Here is a 25,594-nt window from a genome sequence, read left to right on the forward strand (position 1 = left end):
TCCCTCCACTTTAAAGGGCAGATTCTCGTAATTTCAGATGGTTTGGTTCGATTCATCAATTGTAACTTTTTAAAGAGTCACAAAATTTGGCGTAAATACACGTGTCCTTCCTGGTTTATTTTCGTAGGCCCTCCATCTTTGGGTGCAATTTGAGACTTTTGAGTCTAAAGTCGCCAAAAAAAAAAATTTAAGACCATTTTTGACTCTGTGCCAAATTTATGATAAATTTGGTGCCAACAGTGTCACAAATAAAGGATAGTGACACAAAAAGCACAAATGATGAATCAGACCCTAAGACTTTACGGTGGATAAAAACAGTTGTCTTCTATAAAAGTACCAATGAGACCTTGAACACCACTGAAAGTTGACTTTAATCGCTGATGAAATACATAGAAATAATCTTTACCTGGGTGCGGAAACATTTCTCAGTTTTAAGGTTAATCTTATGTAGCACAACCTCTTCCTTTAAGATGTTGTAGACAATAACGTCAATCGCTGGAACGTGGTCTGGATTTACATTTATAGTGATACTGAAGTTTCCTTGCAGAGCTGAAATGTGGGGTAGAATGAACCAGTCAGTGATGTACATATAGATCGAGGCTAAGCTAGACATTCAGTGACCCATGTATGACTCCTGCTTTCTTATTGCATATTCTATACATCAGCCAGAAAATGGGTGATACTCACAGCTGGTCAGATCTACTGGCACTCTGCCCGAGTCAACGATATTTGCCCTTGACATCACCTACAAAAAAAAAAAAAAGGATGAAGAATAACAGGATTAAATAGAAAACAACTTAAGGTTCCTAACGATGATGAGTGATGCAAATTTAATTCTTGTTGAATTTTTTTTTTTAGAAATTTATTGAATCTGGTGGATTTAAATCAGGCGCAGATTGCTCAAAAATGCCCCAGGCCACGTTGTAGAAGATTGCATCACCCAGAAGAGGCTCACATGTCCTGGGGTGCTGCCAGGAAATGTTTGATGTTTGGGAAAATGTGACTAATTTTACAAAATTTGAATTTCCAAGAATTTAGTCAAGTTTTAGCTAAATTTTCAGCCCCCAAAACGTTCAATTTAGCCCAATTTCTTGGGACTGTCGAGGCCTTTTTGTAAACCTGCCATGCTGGATTTTTTTGGTCACTGTTAAATGACGATCTTGGGAGAAACGATCAAATCTTGATGCATTAGTTTATGACAATGTTTTTCGACCAGAATGGAAACTTTCAGAAACTACGTTTCTATGATATGTGCCTTCAGAAATGGCCATCTGGAATCCCAACTGTGTAGCCGGCTTTTGAATTAAGAAGCAAGGCAATGAAAAAAGTTTATTACTCCTGCGAGCAGCCGGCTTTCAGTCATACAGGTATGTTGGTGCAGCTTCATTACGGCTCAGAGCACTTTAAGCATGTCCTTGGACATTGACAGATGATGCACTGCAGAGCTGACTCATTTCTAGTCCTAGGGTGATCTTACAGCTGCTGCTGATAGTGCTGCGAGCGGTAACTGAAGCCGCGCCGACACATCTGTATGACTGAAAGCCGGCAACTCCCAGATGGAACAAAGTAAATTTTCTCCCGAGAGTCAAACTTCCAGTACTGCAACTGGGTACCTTCATAACACTATTTACCTGCAGAACAACTCTACATCTGCAGATAAAGAGCATTAACCGATGAAACAGGTTACATTTAATGTTTTTTCTTGTAGAACTAGAACATTGATGTCCATTTTTAGTATGTTTGAACCCCGAAACATCCATCAATTTCATAGTGAAGGTGCTCCATTGAGAACCCAGTGTCTCATTCCCACATGTATTTGTATCAGTTACTACATGTCCAAAATTTATATTTAAGCCTCCACTGTCTACAATGGGGCAAAAAACAGATCCGAAATAAAAAGTTTGATAAATCTTCACGCTTCATAATTATTTGAATGCCTTATTATGTTATTATAATGAGGTACCAGTTATTGTCATTTCCATGATCTCTGACCCCCTTAGCTGTTAATACTCACCATGTAGCTGAAATTTGTAGAGGTTTCTCCTTCTTCAAGTGCCGATTGATCAAATATGTATCTGACGTGAAGTTCATATGTTTGTTCACACAGAAGCTCTTCTTTAGGCCCTTCTATCTGCACAAAGCTCCCAGATCGAGAGTAGTAGCGTGTGATTGAGTAGTAGTCATTGGAATAAGTGGGCACGATATAGTTGGCATCGTAACATTGTTCAGAATTTTTGTAAATGACCTGGGAAGAACAGACAATTCAAGGCAATGAAAAATAAATGTAAAAAGTTAACCAAGATTCCGCAGAATTAAAAAGTATTGTTCCCCTGTATCATTCATGAGGCTTCGTCTTACATGTCATCATTCACGAATAGCCCTTGGTTGGTCATTGCCTGTGCAGTACCTGCTATTGTTTCCCTCTTTATTTCTTACTAAAACCTGGCCATGGGTAATTGAGCTTATCGCTATTGAAGTGAATGGTGCAGAGCAACAATACACACAACCTACTAACAGGGGTGGTGCACGTTTTGGGAAAGAAAAAAAGAAAACCCAGACACCCCAATACCTTCTATTGGTACCACCTGTTAAAAAAAAAAAAAAATGCATTATTGACAGTAGTCTCAAATTTGCAAGGACTGTCCCAAATTTTTGGAAATAATCCTGGCATTCGTGCAAATGTTCTGGTCTGGAAAACTCTGGTGTTTTATATAAATGCCTTCCAAAACTTTTGGAGTCCTAGACAACCCAATTTAAGTATTTTAATGGCTGTATAAAAAAAATCTGATCTACACAAAATATTAAATAAGCTGTGTTGCCAAAAAAAAAAAAAAAAAAAAAAAAAAAAAAAAAGAAAAAACCCTCAAAACTAACCCTAACTGTATCCATAAGGGATGCAAATTCTAATCTGGACCCGGCTCACTACCCACTGTAGCATTTATAGTAGTCAAAGTTGCTGGCAGTGTACAAATTTTATTTAGAAACCATCCCAGAAAATTTAGGATCGTCTTGGCCAAAAACAGTAGAGGTTTTTAAATCTCTTTCAAAAGTGGGTGTTTTTGTCTGGTTTGGAAGGGCAGGACTAGGACAGGTCTTAACATGTCCCAATTTTTCAGGAATGGGACAGGTGGGGAACCTTTTAGAAACATTGCACTGTGGTCCACGGGATTCAAATGACATCTCAACCTTACTAACAAGAAAAAGAGGAGGTGAGTATTGGGACAGTTTAGTTATTTTTTTCAAACCTGGGACAAAAAAAAAAAAAAAAAAAAAGCTAAAATACTCTCTTATCAACTCACCTGGATATTGACCACTGATTGATCCATATTCGATGTATCAATGTAGTCCTGGACTTTGCCATCGGCATCTGTGGTCAGATTCTTAACAGTAATCCCATTGACTTGCAGTTCTATTATCTGGTCACTCAGTGGATTTCCACCTCCGTCTATTGCCACAGCCTAGAAAATTACATATATACACACACACACACGAAGATGTAGAAAGTGAAAATCCGATTGAAAAATGGGGGGGGGGGGCTGAAATTATTCTGGAAAATGTTCACATAGGATGGTTGCGGTATCGGCATGGGGTGTGTGTTATTATAACTATGTACCTATGGATTTCCAGATATGTTTTTAAAAAAATTTTTTTTTTTTCTACACAGTTCATAAATAGTACACATGAAAAAAAAACAAACAAACAAAAAAAAAAAAAAACTTTGTAGTGTATCTTATAGAAGAAATCTTTTTTTGCCTCCTGGACTGATCATTCATTCTTCATACCATTAATGGGATAGAAGAGGACAGTTGGTGCTCATAAAGTTCTACTGAGAACTTTTAGTAGAAACTTTCGGCAGAATGTCAGCATTTCCCTCTAACTCCTCTTCCCCCTCCACTACACCCGCCATAGAATTATTAAAGCACCAACAGGATCTCCTACGGGGTGTGTAGTGGAGGGGAGGAGGTGCTAGAGGCAAATGACGACATTCTGCTGAAAGTTTCTACTAAAAGTTCTCAAAACTCTGAGCACAAACTGCCCTCTTCTATCTTAGTAATGGAATTAAGAATGATCGATCAGTCCAGGAGGCGAAAGACGACTTCTCTGTTAAGATATATTAGAAAGTTGCTTATTTTAAGGTGTTCTATTGATTTATGAAATAAAGATTAAAACGACAGTTACTCTTTAACCCCTTCATGACCGTGGGATTTTTCGTTTTTTTCCGTGTTCGTTTTTCGCTCCCCTCCTTCCCAGAGCCATAACTTTTTTATTTTTCCGTCAATTTGGCCATGTGAGGGCTTATTTTTTTGCAGGACGAGTTGTACTTTTGAACGACATTATTGGTTTTACCATGTCGTGTACTAGAAAACGGGGAAAAAAATCCAAGTGCAGTGAAATTGCAAAAAAAGAGCAATCGCACACTTGTTTTTTGTTTGGCTTTTTTGCTAGGTTCACTAAATGCTAAAACTGACCTGCGATTATGATTCTCCAGGTTATTACGAGTTCATAGACACCTAACATGACTAGGTTATTTTTCACCTAAGTGGTGAAAAAAAAATTTCAAACCAAAAAAAATTGTGCCATTTTCCGATACCCATAGCGTCTCCATTTTTCGTGATCTGAGGTCAGGTGAGGGCTTATTTTTTGCGTGCAGAGCTGGCGTTTTTATTGATAGCATTTTGGTGCACATACATTCTTTTGATCGCCCGTTATTGCGTTTTAATGCAATATCGTGGTGACCAAAAAAAGGTAACTGGCATTTCGATTTTTCTTCTCGTTACGCCGTTTAGCGATCAGGTTAATGCTTTTCTTTTATTGATAGATTGGGCGATTCTGAACGCGGCGATACCAAATATGTGTAGGTTTGATTTTTTTTAATTGGGGCGAAAGGGGGGGGGGGGGGGGCGATTTAAACTTATGTTTTTATTTTTTTCACATTTTTTTTACTTTTGCCATGCTTCAATAGCCTCCATGGGAGGCTATAAGAAGGCACAACGCGATCGCCTCTGCTATATAGCAGCGATCATCAGATCGCTGCTATATAGCTGAAATGCAGGTGTGCTGTGAGCGCCGACCACAGGGTGGCGTTCATAGCTACCGAGGATCAGTAACCATAGAGGCCTCAAGGACCTCTATGGTTACCTTCCTGATGCATCGCCGAGGGGGGGAAGGGGGGGGGGGGGTGTCGGCGATGACGTCATTTCCGGCCGCCCGGATGCGGTAGTTAAATGCCGTTGTGTGTTTGACAGCGGCATTTAACTAGTTAATAGGCACGGGCAGATCGCGATTCTGCCCGCGCCTATTGCGGGCACATGTCAGCTGTTCAAAACAGCTGACATGTCCCAGCTTTGATGCGGGCTCACCGCCGGAGCCCTGCATCAAAGCAGGGGAGCCGACATCGGACGGTCTAGTACGTCCGATGTCGGTAAGGGGTTAAGCACATGATTTTCACAATTTACAAAACTTGACGGTAGATTTCCAAGCTGAAGGTTAAGAACCAGCAAGATGGACATTGTACACCTAAAAATCAGGGAGTTCTTATAAGGACTTACTCACCTCTACATAAAATGGTAGTCCTAACTTGAAAAACCTCTCCATATTTTGAGGAACAAAACGCACGCTGCCCATCTGGTTGGTAATACTGATGGCCTTTGTCTCTTTCGTTTGGATTCCTATTGAAAAGGAGGGAGAAGATATCATTAATATGATGGTTACTGTTAGAATGCACAAGCGGGCATCTATCGAGCTCCTCTTCAAAAGCTAGCAAAAGGAAATACATAGTATAAGATAATGATAAATCTCATGATCATGGATGTGAGCCAAGGTCAACAACCTTGAATTCAGTCACTAAAAGTCACAACATTTACCTGAGCCTTCTTCAGTCACAATTGTTTCCATACCAAGTGCCATATTGTATCCTGACCGATCAAGTTGGAAGGCGGTCAGGTCAAGTTCTCCACTGAATGTTCCATCGGAATTCAACTGCAAAGCAGAAAATATCAATATATTGCCAACAGCAAGAGAGTACATCAGATATATACTAGAACCCTGCACTCACAACATTCCGTGCCTTCCCAGTGGGTAAAACTATACGTCATGATGGTCGTGCTGTGGTCAGAAAGCCACAGAGAAACATGGCTAGTCTTAGGTTGCTATTCTCTGTGCAGTACTTTGTCGGTATAACACAAGAAACCATAGTTGGAAATTTGTTTTTTTTGGTTTTTTTTTTAATAGTATACCAGGACTGCCTCAAAATTATGGAAGTGGTATTCTTGGGTATGTTTGAGCATGGAAAGGGGAAGCTTTATGCATTTATATGGACCCTCTGCCAAAAGTTGGCATTCTCACTATGTTTTGGGTGTTCCTTCAGCCCTTTCTTGATGGTGTACCTGAAATAACCCAACCAAGATGTTGATAAGTACAAGAATGTCCCTTTATGGTGCTATCATACAGTGCCTAAGTAGCATCACCATACAATGCCTAAATAACAGGACAGTGGACCTTGCTCATTAAGACTAGCATTTTATATGCAAGCCTTCATGATGGGCATGCAGGAGAAAGCAAGAGATGGACCTTTTTTTTTTTTTTTTTTTTTTTAAATGAGTCAAAAGGCGAATGCCATTTTATACATTTTCTATGATTTTGATGGGCTGGCATGGCCATGCCACCTCCCTCTCCCACTCCTTCCCATCTCATTTTGGTATAGTTGCTTGAATGTTGCATGAAAACACCAAAAATCACAAATGTTGTAAAAATGTCCTTTACCACCCATCACACCCAAAGGAGTACCTGGTTGTGGTTTCCTACAGAGATGGACACAGACCAAACATTTATTGTGTATTTTTTCCTTTTGGCCTACACCATGGTATACATCCGATATACGCAAGTAAAATCTCCAGACCTACAGATGAAGCAGTCACCAATATCTTGTCTATTCCACTAATTATTGTTAGAATGAACTTTTGTTTAATATGGAATATTTTTGAATACCAAGTGGAAATTTTTCTTAATGTCTTTTGCTCCACAAATGTTGAGTTATTCGTTACCATGAGACCTTATTTGTTATAATTAGGACTTACTTCTCCAGTGATAGAAACGCAGAGACCATCTGGATTTCGGTTGCAGGCATTCCCCATGTAATAATTGAGTGGTGCTCTGCAAACTCTGATTGTGACTTTCCCAGGGACTCCCTGGCCATAGGTGTACCTAGGACAGAAGAGAAGAAGCTTCATGACTAGGAATAGCATGTGTTCGGCCCCTTACTGTCCAACAGTAAAATGTTCACCATAGATTTATTCACTTGAATCCTTCACTAGGGCGCCACTTTTATTATATACTTCCCTTACATACAGTCTGGTTGGTTTTGTTTATTATTGCGATGGTCCCTCTTACTTCTATATATACACCCAGGACTCTACTATTTGCACAAACATTTGTGCCATGGATGTACCGAATAAAGCTGGTGTTATTCCCCCTTAGAAATTAAGCTTCTGGGGAAGATTACCGGTATAGAGCAACACATAGCTCCGTGGCATGGACCTCCATGTGCTGCCATATAGACTCCACTGTGTGTATAAGATCTTAAAGGCAACCATACACAGTAAATGGAGGTTGGGTGAATGATCGTTTAGCCAACACCTAACTTACAACTCCCTTATGCGCACAATGGCTCGGCTTTTTTCTTTGATAACGCCTCTAGGGGCAATTTTTGTTCCGGAAAACAAAAGGATTGGCCATTGAAATTCAAAAGGCAAGATCCTTGTATCCCCTCAACATCATTTGTCGAGGAAGAGCCAATAGACCACCCATATACAATAGATGGAAACCTCTGAAATTAATCTGTTTGGCCAACTTTTATCCAAAGTGTATGGGGGATCTTTAAAACTCCATTGAAATGTGTAGTTATGGAGTGAAGGAACTCAGCCAATGTGTACACCCAAGTTTGGAGATTGACAGAAATGTTCTAGTCCTACACCTAAATGGCCACATGCAGTGTTAAAGCTTGGGTTCCTGGATCCCAATGCAAAACTTGCAACATGTCCCCACCTGCTATGTGCCATGGATAATAATGATGTCTCCTTATGTGGTGGATGGGCCTTTGGGGCATCCTCAACTACCAACACTTGAGTGTGACCTCCATGTTGTCACTCCATTGTACTAATGGCCCATTTTAAAAGAGTTACTAATCGAGGAACGAGTGTTTATAGTTCTAAACCGGCCTGCAGTCACCTGACGAGCCAGGAAAATGCTTGTTCGTAAGGTGCGTTGATTTTTAAGCCAGCGGAGAACACAAAAGATGTGTTGTGGATAACACAATCGGACTGTGCACAGAAAACTCCATTGATAACCATTTTATGTGCACATAATTCTCGTCCGCCAGTCTATTAAATGACCAATAATCGGCTTACAAGCAGTTGATGGGCGGCCATTTTATATCCACTTTAAGTGTCAGACTATCATTATGGAAATACTCCATCGTAAAAACAGATTCAGATGGGACTTCACTTACGGGACCCATCTTATGAATAACATAAGGAGCACATAACGGTCATTGCCCAAGCTCAAAATATGTTAGAAAATTTGACAATAGAATAAAATATCAAGATGAGGCTTTGGATTCACAGTATGTGTCGGCTTTATAAAAGGCACCTACTTGGCATCGACTTTATATGACATGGTCTTATCCAGGATGGTTATGGATTTGGGAGCTGATATTTCTACCTTAATGTTGGGCAAAACTGCAAGACAAGAAGTTGGATAATGTTGTTGTGATAATTCTTTACAAAAATTGCCTATTGGCCCTAAAGACAGGACTATAATAAGTGGGAACATACCATATTCCTCAACACGGAAGGATTTGGTAACAGTGTTATGAGACTGCCTCTCAATGTTTATTACGTAATCTCCAAATTCTGGATCTTCAGGTAATATTAATGATAAGGCAAGAATGGAAGCCTCTGTGCTCTGCTGCGTCCACTGATAGAGACGGTTTCCAGAGGGATCCTGTTTACAAAATGGTGTTAAATAGAGGAAAAGCAAGTAAATGCATAAAAAAAAAACAAAAAAAAAAAAACAATATACTACTATTTCTACTGAACAATAGTGAGTTACGATAAAGAGGAGATGACAATTGGTGCTCATAAAGTTCTATAGAGTGGGAGGAGCTAGAGGCGGAGACAGACATTCTGCTGCAAGTTCTCCAGAAACAGTTACATTATCCATAGAACTTTGAGCTCCAACAGTCCTCTGTTACATGAAAACCTGTACATACTGCTAAAATTTTCAATTCTTAAATAAAATCTAAGAATGAATCATCAGAAAAAAAAAAGCAACAGATTTCACTCATTGGATATGTCACAAAGATTCTTATTTTCACATCTATTGTTTGATGAAAAAAATTAAAAACAATGGTTACTCTAATATATTTGTTACATGATGTACATGCATTAGCAAAATGTAAAGAAAACAAGCATATACTCTACATGCGCAAAGCTCAAAAACCACTACATTTTCTTACCGTTACGTAGATATTAGGATACTAAAAAAAAAAAAAAAGAAAATATATTACTATGGGGGAAAAAATTCAAAACTGCTATAATGCCTGCTTTCAATGGACAAGAAACAGGAAATTTTATAATACGGATACAAAACTAAACAGTAATAATGAAAGTCTAACACTACTATAATACTGTCCCTATGTACAAGAATATAACTACTATAATACTGCCCCCTATGTACAAGAATATAACTACTATAATACTGCTTCCTATGTACAAGAATATAACTACTATAATACTGCTCCTATGTACAAGAATATAACTACTATAATACTGCTTCCTATGTACAAGAATATAACTACTATAATACTGCTCCTATGTACAAGAATATAACTACTATAATACTGCCCCTATGTACAAGAATATAACTGCAGCGCCCCAGAGTCCTGGTCGTTGCAGTACTGATGCTCCGCCGCTAAGGGGAGTGATGGTACGTCTGATGGCACTGAAGGAGTTCACCTGACCAGGTATCACAGACACCAATACATTTCACAGTCTGGCCTCCAGGGGGAGCTAAGGGCGCTATGTATTAGGCCACTCCTCACAATCTGGTAAAACTGGGGGTTAGAGAGGAAGTTAGATCAGAAAGCTGACTGGGTTGGAACCAGGCAACATCCTGTGGTAGAGGGTGTTGCAGGGGAAGATTCGGGGGGGATCCCTGTCAGGGATGGGATCCTGACAGAGGCCTAGCGAACAGACAGAACGTTACGGGACCGCGCCTGCACTTGATCGCGGCGGTACCCTAAGAAAGGACAAGAAGCGAGGTTTATTGTGGAGAGTGAGAAACGAGATCAACGCAACAAGGAGAAACACCAGTAGGAGTCGTGCTGTAAGACGAGGCAACATCCTACTGAGACGTGCAGCCGGAACGCCGAGGAAGTACTAGGCTCCAAGCAATACTTCAAACCTATGGCAGGACAGTCAGTTATAGGCGGGCTGTCTCACTCAAAATCACCTACGAAGACATAGGGGGCAACAATAGGAGAGGGGCGACGCTAGGGTCCCGGAAGACCTCCAGGCCTACCCGTCATAAGGGTGCGTCCTAGCCATATCATCTGGGAGACGAAGAAGAACATCATAATCGAGTTGTGAGGGAACTTAAGAAACAGACAACAGTTGTGAGGACTATCCCGTAAGCACAGCAGGGGAGGACCACAACACGCAAGCGCTAGAAGGTAGGCACAGATTTCCACCTGCAAAGGGAACTCTGGAGGTGCCATCAGACCGGCCGGACTTGCGCAGCCCGGTTAACCGTATTGAGGATCCCGAAGCCTTCAGTAAAGAGGTAAAGAGACTGCAACCCGGTGTCCTCGTTATATGGGCGGCACGGTGGCGCAGTGGTTAGCACTGCAGCCTTGCAGCGCTGGAGTCCTGGGTTCAAACCCCACTAAGGACAACATCTGCAAAGAGTTTGTATGTTCTCTCCGTGGGTTTCCTCCGGGTTCTCCGGTTTCCTCCCACATTCCAAAGACATACTGATAGGAAATTTAGATTGTGAGCCCCATCGGGGACAGCGATGATAATGTGTGCAAAACTGTAAAGCGCTGCGGAATATGTTAGCGCTATATAAAAATAAAGATTATTATTATTATTATATACGGCGGCCGGCACTACGCCGCACTACCACCACCATCCACACCCTTTTATTGGGCGCCCCTCAGCAGGGTCACGGACCGGGTCTAGCCATCGTGACAACCCCAGAACAGAGACTCAGAGGCCCGGTACCGGGTACCCCTCGGCCCTGCCGCAGTGGGGGCGCTACATAACTACTATAATACTGCCCCTATGTACAAGAATATAACTACTATAATACTGCCCCCCAATGTAAAATCTGTTCTTCAGAAGTAGACTGAACCATCAGAGCCAGTGAAAATATTTCTCAACAACCTTTTGATTAAATAGAATATGTACTGCACATTTGCCAATATTTTGAATGGCTGTTATGGAAAGTCTGACAGTGCTCAGATGAATAATAACCTTCCCATTGCCTCGATCAGCAAGGAACACTGCTTTTCAATAAGTAAAGGGAGACACGTAGGAGAGTAACCAACCCTTCTGGGAGCCCGAAAGATTCCCAGAAAACAGAGACACCTAACAGAAGATCCATGATAAGAGGCAAGTATTTTATAACAATTCTCCATCAAGGCCTGCACCAAGCAAACTGGTCAGACTTAAAGGGAACCTGTCACCCCGTTTTTTCGGTATGAGATAAAAATACTGTTAAATAGGGCCTGAGCTGTGCATTACAATAGTGTAGTTTGTGGACCCCGATTCCCCACCTATGCTGCCGAAATACGTTACCAAAGTAGTCGTTTTCGCCTGTCAATCAGGCTGGTCAGGTCAGATGGGCGTGGTGTCTTCCCCCAGATCTTGCGTAGTTTTCCGTTGGTGGCGTAGTGGTGTGCGCATGCCCAAGGTCCCGACTCCTGCACAGGGGTGTGAAAATAGCAGCGATGTCCGTTATTCCATTGGTGGTCGGTGGGCGTGGCCACCTTGCTTTGGCCGCGCGTGCGCAGAAGCTGCGCTCTGCTGGCCGCGGCGCTCTGCTGGCCGTGGCGCTCTGCTGGCCGCGGCTTCAGGAAAATGGCCGCGGGCATCCGCGCGTGCGCAGATGGCTATCGCGGCGGCCATTTTCCTGAAGCCGCGGCCAGCAGAGCGCCGCTTCTGCGCACGCGCGGCCAAATCAAGATGGCCGCGCCCACCGACCACCAATGGAATAACGGACATCGCTGCTATTTTCACACCCCTGTGCAGGAGTCGGGACCTTGGACATGCGCACACCACTACGCCACCAACGGAAAACTACGCAAGATCTGGGGGAAGACACCACGCCCATCTGACCTGACCAGCCTGATTGACAGGCGAAAACGACTACTTTGGTAACGTATTTCGGCAGCATAGGTGGGGAATCGGGGTCCACAAACTACACTATTGTAATGCACAGCTCAGCTCCTATTTAACAGTATTTTTATCTCATACCGAAAAAACGGGGTGACAGGTTCCCTTTAAGGTGCCCATGATGACCTAGATAATCAAGCATTATGCTCGTCAAGCCTGGACTTGAGATGACCCACTAAAAAAAATCCGAAGCTGGTCTTTGGCCCCTTATGAGACCCGTCTTCTATGGTTGTTGCTGAATTTAAAAAGTTATATACACGATTGTGAACAATGCATACATATAGTCCTCTAGGGCAAGAACCAAGACTTGTCCACAGCAGGAAACGGATTTAGTTTCTAGTAAACAATTTTACATTTATTAAGACATTCCTAGCTTATACTCACATGATCTTCCTCCAGTTGTAAACGATTATTCAAGGAAATCACAATAAAGTTCACTGAAAAATAAAGGACAAATCAGACATGAGAAATAAAAATCTCGAAGAAATGCGGAACCTTCTTCTCTAAACTGTATCCTAAAAGCACAGATATTTTTTAGTCGATTCTTTTGCTTTCATTGACTTCTGAAGGGCAAATCTAGCTATACGGTCTTTTAACCCCCACTTTGGCGTACATTGGTGCAACTTATCGGAGGAGGATATGGTAGGGCAGGTGTTCTGGGGAAACAACCAGCCTGGTCTTGTTATTTAGATACAGGGATAAAAACTACATATGTTGGCAGATTTTCTGTTCGGTCCCCGCCATGTACTGGGAGAAACTGACCTATAGAATTTTGAGCCTACACACAAATTTATTAGTATGCAATATTTGTAACAACGATGAATACTTCAAAATAAAAACTTTACATCTGCGATTGTATTTTGCAATTTTTTTTTTTTAACTTTCTTATGGAGTGCAATATGTCTATGTGCTTATGTCCTAGAAGAAGCCAAAAGCAGGCGAAACCCTGAATCTGATATGCCACATGATTTCTTATGAAAAAGCACCATTTAATTCTGTGTTTATGAATATCAAGAAAAACACTTTCCCTCGACATGTGACATGAAAGGATTGCTGCGGTATGTTGGTGTTTTGTTCATACATTCCTAGGATCACAGTTACAGCTTTTTGTCTAAGACTTGAGTAATTGTGAACAGGATTGTAAAACAGACCAGGCAGAAGTTGAACAGAAGCTCCTTTGATGTGAAAACTTGTGCGAGTAGGCACATGTGTAGAAGAAAATGAGACTTTTGTAAGGTATCGCATACCTGTGGCAGATCCACACCAAAATCTGTGTGTGTTACATGTACATAATTTTTGTTGGGTTGCTACAAATAATTTATTTAAAATTGCAAAGCCCCATCCATATGTAGGATACCATAAAGATAATAATAATAATAATAATTTTATTTATATAGCGCCAACATATTCCGCAGCGCTTTACAACTTATAGAGGGGACTTATACAGACAACAGACATTACAGCATAACAGAAATCACAGTTCAAAACAGATACCAGGAGGAATGAGGGCCCTGCTGCTCGCAAGCTTACAATCTATGAGGAAAAGGGGAGACACGAGAGGTGGATGGTAACAATTGCTTTAGTTATTTGGACCAGCCATAGTGTAAGGCTCGGGTGTTCATGTAAAGCTGCATGAACCAGTTAACTGCCTAAGTATGTAACAGTACAGACACAGAGGCTATTAACTGCATAAAGTGTATGAGAACATGATGGAGGAACGTGATTATGTTGTTGTTTTTTATTAATAGGCCACACAGGGATAATTAGGTTAATGCGTTGAGGCGGTAGGCCAATCTGAACAAATGAGTTTTTAGGGCACGCTTAAAACTGTGGGGATTGGGGATTAATTGTATTAACCTAGGTAGTGCATTCCAAAGAATCGGCGCCGCACGTGTAAAGTCTAGATAAAAGATAAAAAAGATGTAAAGATAAAAAAGATAGAGGAGTGGCGCCAAGTATTAGAAGGTTGAAATTGTTGCTGCGAATATTACAGTCACCACCAATAATTGTATAAAAACAAATCAATATAAAATAGATATAAAAAATATATTAATAATATTCGCCCATCCCTGATGAAGGAGACAGACGTCTCTGAAACGCGTCGGATACACTTTTTGGTCCCTACCGCCATCCTTACCGCATCACCAATCACGTGCGCGGTCACGTTACTCTGCCCAGCACGTAGGTCCTGTTCCAGCGCTGCTCTCACCTCGCGCACTGGGGAGGACGTTAGTATCGCCTGCACGTGGGTACGCCGTTACACTTGAGCTCAACCAGGTGATACGCTGCCGCCGGCCGGGGCAGCTGTTCCCGGTGAGCAGAACTATTTGGATTACAGTTTCAAGCCCAACATCACCAGCTGAAACCTGGGACTATAGTCTTCTATCAAGCATCGGCTCTACTCACATCTACTCCTTGCTCGGGTAAGAATTTTATCAGTATTTGGACTATTTTCACCAATCACCATGTGGACTAGACTGGCAGCTTAACTTATCAGTCTAGCGATCTTTGTACTGTTGGATTCTCATATTGTGGAGATATATATATATATATATATATATATATATATATCCCCCTTTTTTTTTCCCCCTCTCTCTTTATCAGGGTTGTATTAGCGCGAATATTGATATATATTTTTATATCTATTTTATAAGGATACCATAAAGGTCTGCAGTAAATCCACCACATCTAAATCTACTAGACCCTTAGACCGTTGAAAAATAGCCAAAGTTTGCACATTAGGTTTTAATCACTCGCTACAATTTTTCTTATGGTTCCTCAAGAAGAGCAGCCGTCTTGGTTGTCCTTTAGATACACTTCGTCTAGGCAAGCTATGCTCATATATAGTTTACGAAAAAATTCATTTTTAACGGTGACGCCTGTTATTACCCTTAATCTTTCATAACTGACCCTATGTACACTCAAAGAAAATGTAAACCTACCAGTCTCTCCTGGTTTATAAATGGACTTTTCCAGTTGAATTAATGCAACGTTCCCAGTCGGAGCCACCACCACAGCCCTACGGGCTGCATAGTTATAGTTGGTGGCTACCGCATTGATTGTCAGAAAGACCGGAGCAGCTGAAGTTATAACAGGAACCTAAAGAAAAAAATGAAAGGAAACAAAAAGAAAAGATTTTTGAGAGGTATGTCAAATCTAAAGTCTGAGGATGTTCTTAATTTGAATCCATGCACAAGATATAAAGGGCTTCCCAAAATAGGACTACACACACAAGAAGTTTGCTTCTTAAAAATGTGTAGAAGCGTTTAGCCCCCTGACGAGAGGGGAGCCTCCAGCTCTTTCCCAGTGCCATTTCACTCTTAGAGAATTAGTGAAAATAATTCCCCAGATCATAGGTTTATAATAAAATAAGACACTTCACTAAAGATGAGCAAATCTACCAAAATTTGTTTCAGCAGATTTGCTCCAAATTGGTCGGAAAATTCAATTTTACTTGGTGCAAATCTACTTGCTGATAAAAGCCATTTGGCATGCTCTGTAATCTGTACTGACCTCAGAGCATAAATTGAGGGATTAGAAAAGTATTCTAGTAATTTCATCTCACATATTCTGACACCACAATTTCCCCACCCGGTACTCCACCGGCTCATTACCTCCCTACAACTTCATTCTTCTTTTCCATTTGGAGTCTCTATACTCTTTGGCATTTCCAGCACTGGTTCGGCCTCAGTGTCTTGATATGCATTTTCCATCGACATCACTTGAGACCTTGTTAGCACTCGAAATGCCGAAAAGTGAGAATGGAATAGAAGACTGGAACTAAATGGAGGCAGCAAGTAACGGCCAGGAAGTGGTGGTGCTAAACAGGTGAAGGAGAAGGTGAGCATGTTTTCTCTTTGTTAGTATTCCACCTTTATCAGCCATAAAGGGCCCCCTCTTCTGTTCGCTACCGCCCTTTGCTACGCAATGTGTCATGATGAAAACAGGGACAAAACAGGGCTATGATTGCGCTACTCTGGTTGTGGTACCAGGCTAGGAAAGAAAGTCATAAACCAAAGAGGTGAAGTTGGTATTAGAAGAACCAACCAATAAGAGTTAAATATGGGGCCTTTGTTAGGTCAGTGCAGAACACCACATGGTGCAATAGGGATAGACACTAAACACATGAATGATTGGCTCCCACTAATAATGGTCCAGTTTGACATGACTGGGATGGGTTTACCCCATTTCTTAAAATTTTACAATTTATATCAATCTGCTGCTTTCAATGACCTCAACAACATGTACTAAATCCTTATCCATCTCATGATATTTCACAAAACTTGTATTTGATCAAAATTGATTGTATAAATTGTTGATAATCTAATGAGAAATCTGGACCTTGGACCAACCTGGAATTCCGGACACGTGAAGACATCACCAACGGGGAACTGCTCGCTGAGGATTGTGTGATTCACACCGTTGACCTCAAGTGTGATATCAACATTGACAGGTTGCGAGTGGCGTTTGACCTCTAAGCATCCTTTGGACAACTCCCCACTCTTCAGCAGAGCAGGGATGGAAAACGCACATTGTCTGAAGAGAAACAATAGGACATGTAAACTGGTTTGTGGTAGAATGAGTCACCATTATTTTAGGCTTTAGTAACTATTGGGTGTAAAACTTCTAAAATCGCTGTGGTCCTCAAGATAACCTTCACCTTGTGGCAACTACACTACTCTAAAAAAAAAAAAAAAAAAGAAAAAAAAAAAAGGAGGTTAATGCTTTGCCAAAAGGTAGAGACAAAGGTGACAGTGTTAAGAGTTGTGCAAAAAGATTTGCGCTGCCCTGGTTGGCATCTTCAGTCCAGCATTATGGGTGCTTATTGCAATGTTATGACATCACATCACTTGAACCTCTCCCAACCTCATGACACCACGGGGTCCATTAATCACTAGTCATGCCCAGAATGACAAGCCGAGGATGCCAGACACAGAAGTAAAGACTTCCCTGGGACAAGGGATACAGAAGACCATTCTGGACGCCGGAACAAGGCAGCATAAATCTTTTTGCGCCACTGTATTAGTTGTACCCGTAAATGGTTAGGAAGAAAGTCACAGAGTAAAATTGGGATGTTGAAACCCAAGAAACATGAGGTAGGAGAAGAATAGGCCAGAGCCAAGAATACTGAGATATACAATGAAGAAAAGTACAAAGATGTCATACGATGAAAACAAGGCATAGGTCCACCAATTTCCATCTTTCTACATTTCTAGATTTGTAATCCACAATGCCATTTGTTGTGAGAAAATTATCCAGCCCTTTCATAATTGCCATTATAGTATCTGCCTTTACTACCTATTTATTTCGGGCATTCCACAGTGTGACTGCTCTAACTATAAAGAACCCTTTCCTATTTAGCTGCCAGAATCGCCTTTCCTGACGTCCGAAATCTGCCAGTGCGTTGTGTTATTAAATTGTTTTTTGGTTACTACCCGGGTACCATCCACTTCTATGGTGAGGTTACTGACATTACTAAGGCTGTGTACTAGAAGACACAAAAGTGTTACATGCGACTTTCCAGGGTAATTGAAGGCTTTGCAGTATTCCAATTTGTTGGGAATAAATTAGCTCTAGATTTAAATTTAGAAAAAAAAAAAAGATAAAATTGGTCAATTCAAAATTCACAATATTTGATCATTTCTACTATTTCCATATACATCTAGTAAACCACCTATAAAGGATGGGATACCATGTAATTAGAGTGATTTACACCAGGGGTGTCAAACTGCATTCCTCAAGGGCTGCAAACAGGTCATGTTTTCAGGATTTTCTTGTATTGCACAGGTGATCATTTAATCACCTGCACAGAATGATTCCAGCACTTTGTGCAATGAGAAGGAAATCTTGAAAACACGCATGGTTTGAGGCCCTCGAGGAATGCAGTTTGACACCCCTGATTTACACTAAGTCAGTAAAATCCAGCAGAATATTAATAAAAGCTTGGTGTAAGAACAGGATTTCCGCTTGTAAATTGCATCTTTTGTAGGATCAATTCTTCGGCAATTACATGTTTTTTATTGCACAGTAACAGATACTGAATACAAAGTGACTGATCGCAAATATACAAGTGGCCTCCATGCTTTGCATTTCCCGACATAGGGCGGCATTAATGACAACTAGAACAGGAGTCGTGAGCTCTAGTATGACCGATTAAGGCCTCATTCACATGTAGGTTTTTCTAACTTACGGGAAAAAAGGGACCGCTTATTTTGATCAGAATGGAGAAAGAAAAAAAAAATAATAATTTACAGTCCCTGAAAATTGGAGCCACAGACCTGCATTCCCAATTCTCATCTGACAATTAGATCAAAATTGGACGTTTCCACGATTTTGCAAAGACCGATTGGTCCGTGGAAAATCATGGACAAGTGAACATCCCATCACAGGTACGAGTGCTATCCATTAAAGACATTGATAGCACCACTCCTTGGCAAAAGACAGACCTCATCAGGTTTTGAAGTTTGTCCTGTCTCACTAAAATATTGTGCTTAAAGAGGGTATTGCCAGCTCCAAGATCCTATCCCAATATGTAGTAGGTGTAATAATATTAGTTACGAGTTAGAAATATTGATGTAGTCAATCGGTGGCCGCAGCAGACACAGGCTGACCATGCAAGAAAAAGAAGTAGAAGAAGAGAGGAGACCAATGTATCCTACCTGCATATGGAGGTAGCAGCCAAGGGGTCCTAGTAAAAACTGATTTATTTTTTTTCTTACTTTGACCTCTTAATACTGACTCCAGTTTTGCTATTTTTTGAATATACTTTTTGCACCAATCACAGAAGATTGGGAGATAAGACAAACAGATCAGTTACCGTACCTCTCCTTCTCGCATGGTCAGCCTGTGTCTGCTGCAGCCAGCACATCACTGATCGGCTGCAGCAGTCGCGTGTTCTAGACCCTAATGTTTGGCTTGTGGCTCTCTGATCAGACCGAGTGTCAATCCCAACTGTACTGACCTCTAGAGGGGACATCATTTCTTGCTATGGCGGGCAGTCATACTTTATAAGGGGAACTCAGAACAATATTACTTAACTACAGACACTTGGGGTATTAATACTCGTTAAGGGGCAACGTAGGAGACATTTATATGTGGCACTTGAGTTATTACTACTTTAAAAAAGGAAGCTCTTGGGTACCAGGAGGCAATCAAGGTATTACTACTTTACAAGGGGGCGCTCGCGCCATTACTACTTTACAAGGGGGCGCTCGCGCCATTACTACTTTACAAGGGGGCGCTCGCGCCATTACTACTTTACAAGGGGGCGCTCGCGCCATTACTACTTTACAAGGGGGCGCTCGCGCCATTACTACTTTACAAGGGGACGCTCGCGCCATTACTACTTTACAAGGGGACGCTCGCGCCATTACTACTTTACAAGGGGACGCTCGCACCATTACTACTTTACAAGGGGGCGCTCGCGCCATTACTACTTTATAAGGGGGCGCTCGCGCCATTACTACTTTATAAGGGGGCATTCTGCTAATTTTAACCATTAAAGGTGACTACTAACATTTCTTCGCATACAATGTGACCCGTGACAATTTGTCAGAGATGATTTTGCCCCTGGATATAAGAAATGTTGGGGACTCTGATCTACGCCAATCATGTATGATACCGTCCAATGAGACAATGGAGTGAGATACTGTTTGCTAAGCTCGAGTATCTAAGCCAGTGTGATACTATCTCAGAGTATTACGTATCACTGCATTTACTATCATACAATATAAAGTGACAGAATTCTCTTTGGTTTGAATGGATGTAACTAGAACCTGTCTAGCTGGTTGGACTTTCTGGGACTTGTAGTTCTACACCTCTTCCCGCTCTATGAAATATCACATTATCAGAATGTCCTCAGACTTACGGCTCTGCTCTTCCTCCAGCGATGAGGCACAGGAGTGCCAGGCTCAGGCTGATCCCCGTCAGGTGCATGCCGACAGACAGGTAGTAGTGCGCTCACCTGCTGCACCTCAGTGCACTCCACCTGTCTATATGCACCTGTGATTGGGGCGGAGACTTCCTGCTTCCTCAGGCGTCAATCCTGCACACGGCAAAGGAAACTTGTCAGCCCAGATCTTGCCAGTACACAAGGAGCCTTGTCAGGAGAGAAAGGATCTGTTCATAAGACTTCTGCTCATGAGCAAGAAGCTACAATTACAAGAAACCCCAGATATCAGGAATTTGCTTTTGTCAGTGCAAAAAAAAAAAAAAATGTATTAGATCTGATATTGGACAAGCCAAACCGGTCTGAAAACTCAGCGACTGCGGGGTTCATACACATGCTGTGAAATTCCTAAACTTGTGCATCAGGTTTTCCAGAAGTTTTGACTTATATGTTGGTATTTTCAGGGCATGGGTTGATTTGTAACATTCGCTTATGCTACGTTCACATTTGCGTTGTGCGCCGCAGCGTCGGCGCTGCAGCGCACAACGCAAACAAAAACGCAGCAAAACGCATGCACAACGCTGCGTTTTGCGCCGCATGCATCCTTTTTTTCATTGATTTTGGACGCAGCAAAAATGCAACTTGCTGCGTCCTCTGCGCCCGGACGCGGGCGCCGCAGCGACGCATGCGGCGCAAAACGCAAGTGCGACGCATGTCCATGCGCCCCCATGTTAAATATAGGGGCGCATGACGCATGCGGCGCCGCTGCGGCGCCCGCCGCTGCGGCGCCTGCCGCTAATGTGAACGTAGCATTACACTTTCTTGTCCCTCATTTTTGGATGTTGTGTCTGCGACCACGGCTCTAATATAGGGGTGTAGAGTCAGACGGAGTTATAGTGGTCTCGGAATAAGTTACTCTAAGGGCCAAATTATGTAGGATATGTGGGAGCTTCCTTTGAGTGTAAAATGTAAGAGCTTAGGCTACTTTCACACTAGCGTTCTCTGCGCCGCACAACGGGGGCAGCGGATGCATTTTTCCAGCGCATCCGCTGCCCCATTGTGAGGTGCGGGGGAGGTGGGGGTGGAGCGGACCATCGGCGGCAAAAAACGTTACATGTTGCGACGTGTGTCAATCCGTCGCAATACGTCGCTTAATGTTAGTCTATGGGGAAAAAACGCATCCTGCAAGCACTTTTGCAGGATGCGTTTTTTCTGCAAAACGACGCATTGTGACGGATTGCAGTTAACGCTAATGTGAAAGTAGCCTTAAAGGCCATGTTCACAAGCTGTGTTTTTATAGCATTTTTTGTCCCCCCAAGGCAAAAGCTTCTTTCTTGGGAGCAAGAGACTTGCCTAAAAAAAAAAAAAAGTAGGTTTTGCTTAGTTTTTGTCAAGTTACATTTGTCTCTTGTGCATGCTAATACAATTTAGTGCATTAAAAAAAAAAATTCTACTTCATTACTTTTTGGTACCCAAAACGCAACAAAACTCGATACCTGCTACCTGTTTTTTTTGCAGCGTATTTTTGCACCGCCCATTGCTTTCAATGGGTGAAAAATTCTGAAAGAAGTGACATGCTGCATTTGGCAAAAACTAAGAACAAAATACTGAGAACAAGAAAACCAATGCGTGTGCATGAGATTTCTAAAATCTCAGACTTTACTGGTACTGTAAAACGCAGCTGAAAATTTGCACAAAAAAAAGCAGTAAAAATAAAAAATGTGGAACATAGCCTAAAGGGCCACTATTGCATGTGCAGGCCGTATTTGGGTTGGAATAAGCTTGATGATTATATGTATTCATCTTTAGACTACATGGGCGCAGTGTTCGTGAAATCACGTCCACTTTGCTTAGACATTTAGACCATGTTCACATGTAAAGTAAATGCTGCTTTTTCGCACAGAAATTCTGTTGTGTTTAGCCTTCCAAGCAAAGTGGATGTGATTTCATGAAAACTGCGCCCCCTGTGGTCTAAAGACGCTGCTGAACTGGAGCAATGCAAAAAAACGTAGATCGTGCAGCATACACATTTTTATGGCAGCATTCATCCTGACTCTGGTCACTTAAACAATTCCAAGTGTTATTTTCACTTTACATCCAGTCATTTACCCCAACCACATTACACAATTATTGCGCTTAATGTAAAAGATTGATTCTGAGAGGTTGTCAGCTTTTCTACATCACCCATTTTAGCACATGATCTATGTAGGTTAACTAGTGATGAGTGAATATACTCGTTATTCGAGATTTCTCGAGCACACTCGGGTGACCTCCGAGTATTTTTTAGTGCTCGGAGTTTTAGTTTTTAGCGCCGCAGCTGAATGATTTACATCTGTTAGCCAGCATAAGAACATGTGGGGGTTGCCTGGTTGCTAGGGAATCCCCACATGTACTTATGCTGGCTAAGGGTACTTTCACACTAGCGTTTTTGTGCATACATCGCAATGCGTCGTTTTGGCGAAAAAACGCATCCTGCAAAAGTGCTTGCAGGATGCGTTTTTTCTCCATAGACTATCATTAGCGACGCATTGCGACGCATTGACACACGTCGCAACCGTCGTGCGACGGTTGCGTCGTGTTGTGGCGGACCGTCGGCAGCAAAAAATGTTGCTTGCATCGTTTTTTGCTGCGTCGAGAACATCCGCATGCGCGGCCGGAACTCCGCCCCTTCCTCCCCACACCTCACAATGGGGCAGCAGATGCGTGGAAAAATAGCATCCGCTGCACCCGTTGTGCAGCGCAAACAACGCTAGCGTCGGTACATCGGCCCGACGCTAGTGTGAAAGTAGCCTAAGAGATGTAAATCATTCAGCTACGGCGCTAAAAACTAAAACTCCGAGCACTAAAAAAATACTCGAAGGACCCCCAAGCATGCTCGGGAAATCTCAAATAACGAGTATATTCACTCATCACTAATGTTAATGCGGCACTATAAGCAAAAAAGTTAGAATTTGAGGTATAATAGAAACACAAACTTTTGTTTTAATTTTATGGATCCCTTTATTAGAAGAATAGAAAAAAAAAAACAATTTAAAAAAGTTATAAAAGAAATAAAGAACAGAAGCAGAGAATGTTCTGACACAAGGAAAAATAATGGACCATTAATGAAGTAAACATGTCCTCCAGGGGTGAAATAAATCACCCGAGAAAACAAGTACAAATAGTATCATTCATACAACTCGTCTCTAAACAATAGGTAAACTTGCTGCTCAGGAGTAGTTAGAGTTAGAGACATTTCAAAACTTCTGACTCACAAATGGAATTGGTCTAGTAAGACAAACAATAGATTGGTTCTCCTTTAAAAAAAAAAAAAAAAAAAAAACACAATCTAAAAATCTAAATTTATTTTGTAAATTTGATACTGCTTCTCTTCTAGGGTCATAAATGCACGACACCACTTGCACAAGTCTACCCCCCCTTCAGATGACTGGGATAGATCGTTCAGTGCACATTGGCTGCCATTGTTCTTGGCAGCACAGACCCGTTTACACAGGATGATGCTTTGCCGAGAATGATGATCTTTTGTGCTAACCAAAAGATCATGTCGCCAGATGAAAGAGAATTTTGGGAGATCATCATCGTGTTTTAGATTGCATTATTATCAAGAAGTGAGCATTACTAGGATTCCTAATTGGAAAAGCATCACGTTTTTAAAGGTTGAGAGAAAAATCTCCAACTTTTTTTTTTTGATAAACAAATATTAAAATTTCACCAGTTTATACAAGGACATAACTACAGGGGATGCAGAGGTAACAGCACAATTCTGCTCCAAAAATACATACTAAATACTCTATAGTGCCATAAACCTGTGTTAGGAGAAAACAAACAGCCGTTGATGTTGCAGGTTGGGACAAATATGTAATATCTTAATAGTGAAGGAAAGAGAAGAAAACTTGCAGTTCTTAAGTTACCTTTCAATTAAACTTTTTCAGCCCCAATGTTATATTAGTCACCTATCCATAGCTGATTCTAATTAGTGCAGAACATTCTACCTGGATGATCAGAAATTTTCGGGCCTAGGTCCAAAAAGTTAGGATTCTGCTGTTGAGGTAGAATGTTAGTGTTGGGTCTTATCGGTATCAAGTAGGACTTCACTGTATCCATAAATTACAATTGATACTTGCATGGACCTTAATTATTGGAGAGGGACCTCATCATATCCATAATTCCAATGAATACTTGTCTTCATATTACCGATGAATTCCATCAGATACTTGTCTTGACCACAAACATTGGAAATGATCCATATTGTACTTATACATTTGAATAACTACTTGCCTTTGCTTTAAATCATCAGTGATGGACTTCAGATTATCAAAAAATTCCAATTCTTGTGTTGACTTCAACCATTGGAAAGGAAACTCATTGTACCAATAAAACTGAGAAAATGTTTCCTTGACCTAAACCATTGGTGAAGGACATCAGATTACCAATGAATCTCATCAGGTACTGGACTTCTTGACCTCAAGTATTGAAGAGTAACATAAGTATGGAAATATACTTGTTTTGACCTAAACCATCAATGAGGGACTTAATATCTATGAACTGCAATTGATCCTTGAGCAAATGTGGTTATTGTTCTTGCGCTAGTTACGTCCGGTTCTGTATTGTTCTAGTTTGGGTTGCTTTGTTTGGAAGTGAGTATGGATTCCATATACAAAACTCAATTAATACCCTGTTACAGTAAACATTGTTCTATAGGATTGTGAAATTAGGTTGCATAACTTTAAATGTGTTCATCTTATTAGCAAATGTTCCCTGTAGCAAATGGGGTTAGATCTTTTTTTCCTTGAGTTTAGCAATATCATCTCTGGGAAAACACCTGAGTAATTAATTAGACATCAATCAATTCCTGATCTCCATGTTTTGTAGAGGACAATCTGTACCCGAGGCACTTGTGACATCTTGACAATGTAATTAATTTGTGGCAGTGCTGGCAATGAGACATCATGAGGGAAAGTGCCCTCTAAATCCTTTGATTTTTTTTTTAGCACAATCTTTTATTAGACTTTTCAACTTCTATCAAACATCTCAATTGCTATAGGGTGCTAGTGCCTGAATGGGCCCAATTGGCTAACGGAAAAATAAGAAGATCCTAGTATCATAAATTACACATGGTAGGAAGGGGCTCTGTTACAAATTTTGCACTGGCACAAAAATATTCAAACTCCTTGTCTGTTCTGTAGTGTTAGCTTGTCTTGAAAAATGGTGGCTACTATAGGCCTACAAGGTTGCCATGCAACTATAATAATAA

General features: G+C 41.3%; 1 protein-coding gene across 2 annotated transcripts in view; it reads right to left on the minus strand.

The window, feature by feature from the left end:
• Positions 1 to 20,551, minus strand: part of LOC143769574 (ovostatin-like) — a 54,967-nt gene extending 34,416 nt beyond the window's left edge. The window contains exons 1-14 of one of the 2 annotated variants that reach the window (XM_077258255.1): positions 20,320 to 20,551; positions 16,805 to 16,988; positions 15,395 to 15,551; positions 12,837 to 12,889; positions 9,515 to 9,535; positions 8,832 to 9,000; positions 8,651 to 8,735; positions 7,077 to 7,203; positions 5,865 to 5,979; positions 5,554 to 5,669; positions 3,300 to 3,458; positions 2,015 to 2,245; positions 688 to 745; positions 407 to 549 (exon numbers count right to left, since the gene is read on the minus strand). In XM_077258255.1, the coding sequence (XP_077114370.1) occupies positions 407 to 549; positions 688 to 745; positions 2,015 to 2,245; positions 3,300 to 3,458; positions 5,554 to 5,669; positions 5,865 to 5,979; positions 7,077 to 7,203; positions 8,651 to 8,735; positions 8,832 to 9,000; positions 9,515 to 9,535; positions 12,837 to 12,889; positions 15,395 to 15,551; positions 16,805 to 16,988; positions 20,320 to 20,387 (1,686 nt within the window). In that variant the 5' untranslated portion in view covers positions 20,388 to 20,551. The remainder of the gene's footprint in view (positions 1 to 406; positions 550 to 687; positions 746 to 2,014; positions 2,246 to 3,299; positions 3,459 to 5,553; positions 5,670 to 5,864; positions 5,980 to 7,076; positions 7,204 to 8,650; positions 8,736 to 8,831; positions 9,001 to 9,514; positions 9,536 to 12,836; positions 12,890 to 15,394; positions 15,552 to 16,804; positions 16,989 to 20,319) is intronic. The other variant, XM_077258256.1, reaches the window with a different exon arrangement.
• Between the last annotated feature and the right edge of the window lie 5,043 nt (positions 20,552 to 25,594).

Source organism: Ranitomeya variabilis, chromosome 4 (genome assembly GCF_051348905.1).
Source record: "Ranitomeya variabilis isolate aRanVar5 chromosome 4, aRanVar5.hap1, whole genome shotgun sequence".
NCBI classification, from domain to species: Eukaryota; Metazoa; Chordata; class Amphibia; order Anura; family Dendrobatidae; genus Ranitomeya; species Ranitomeya variabilis.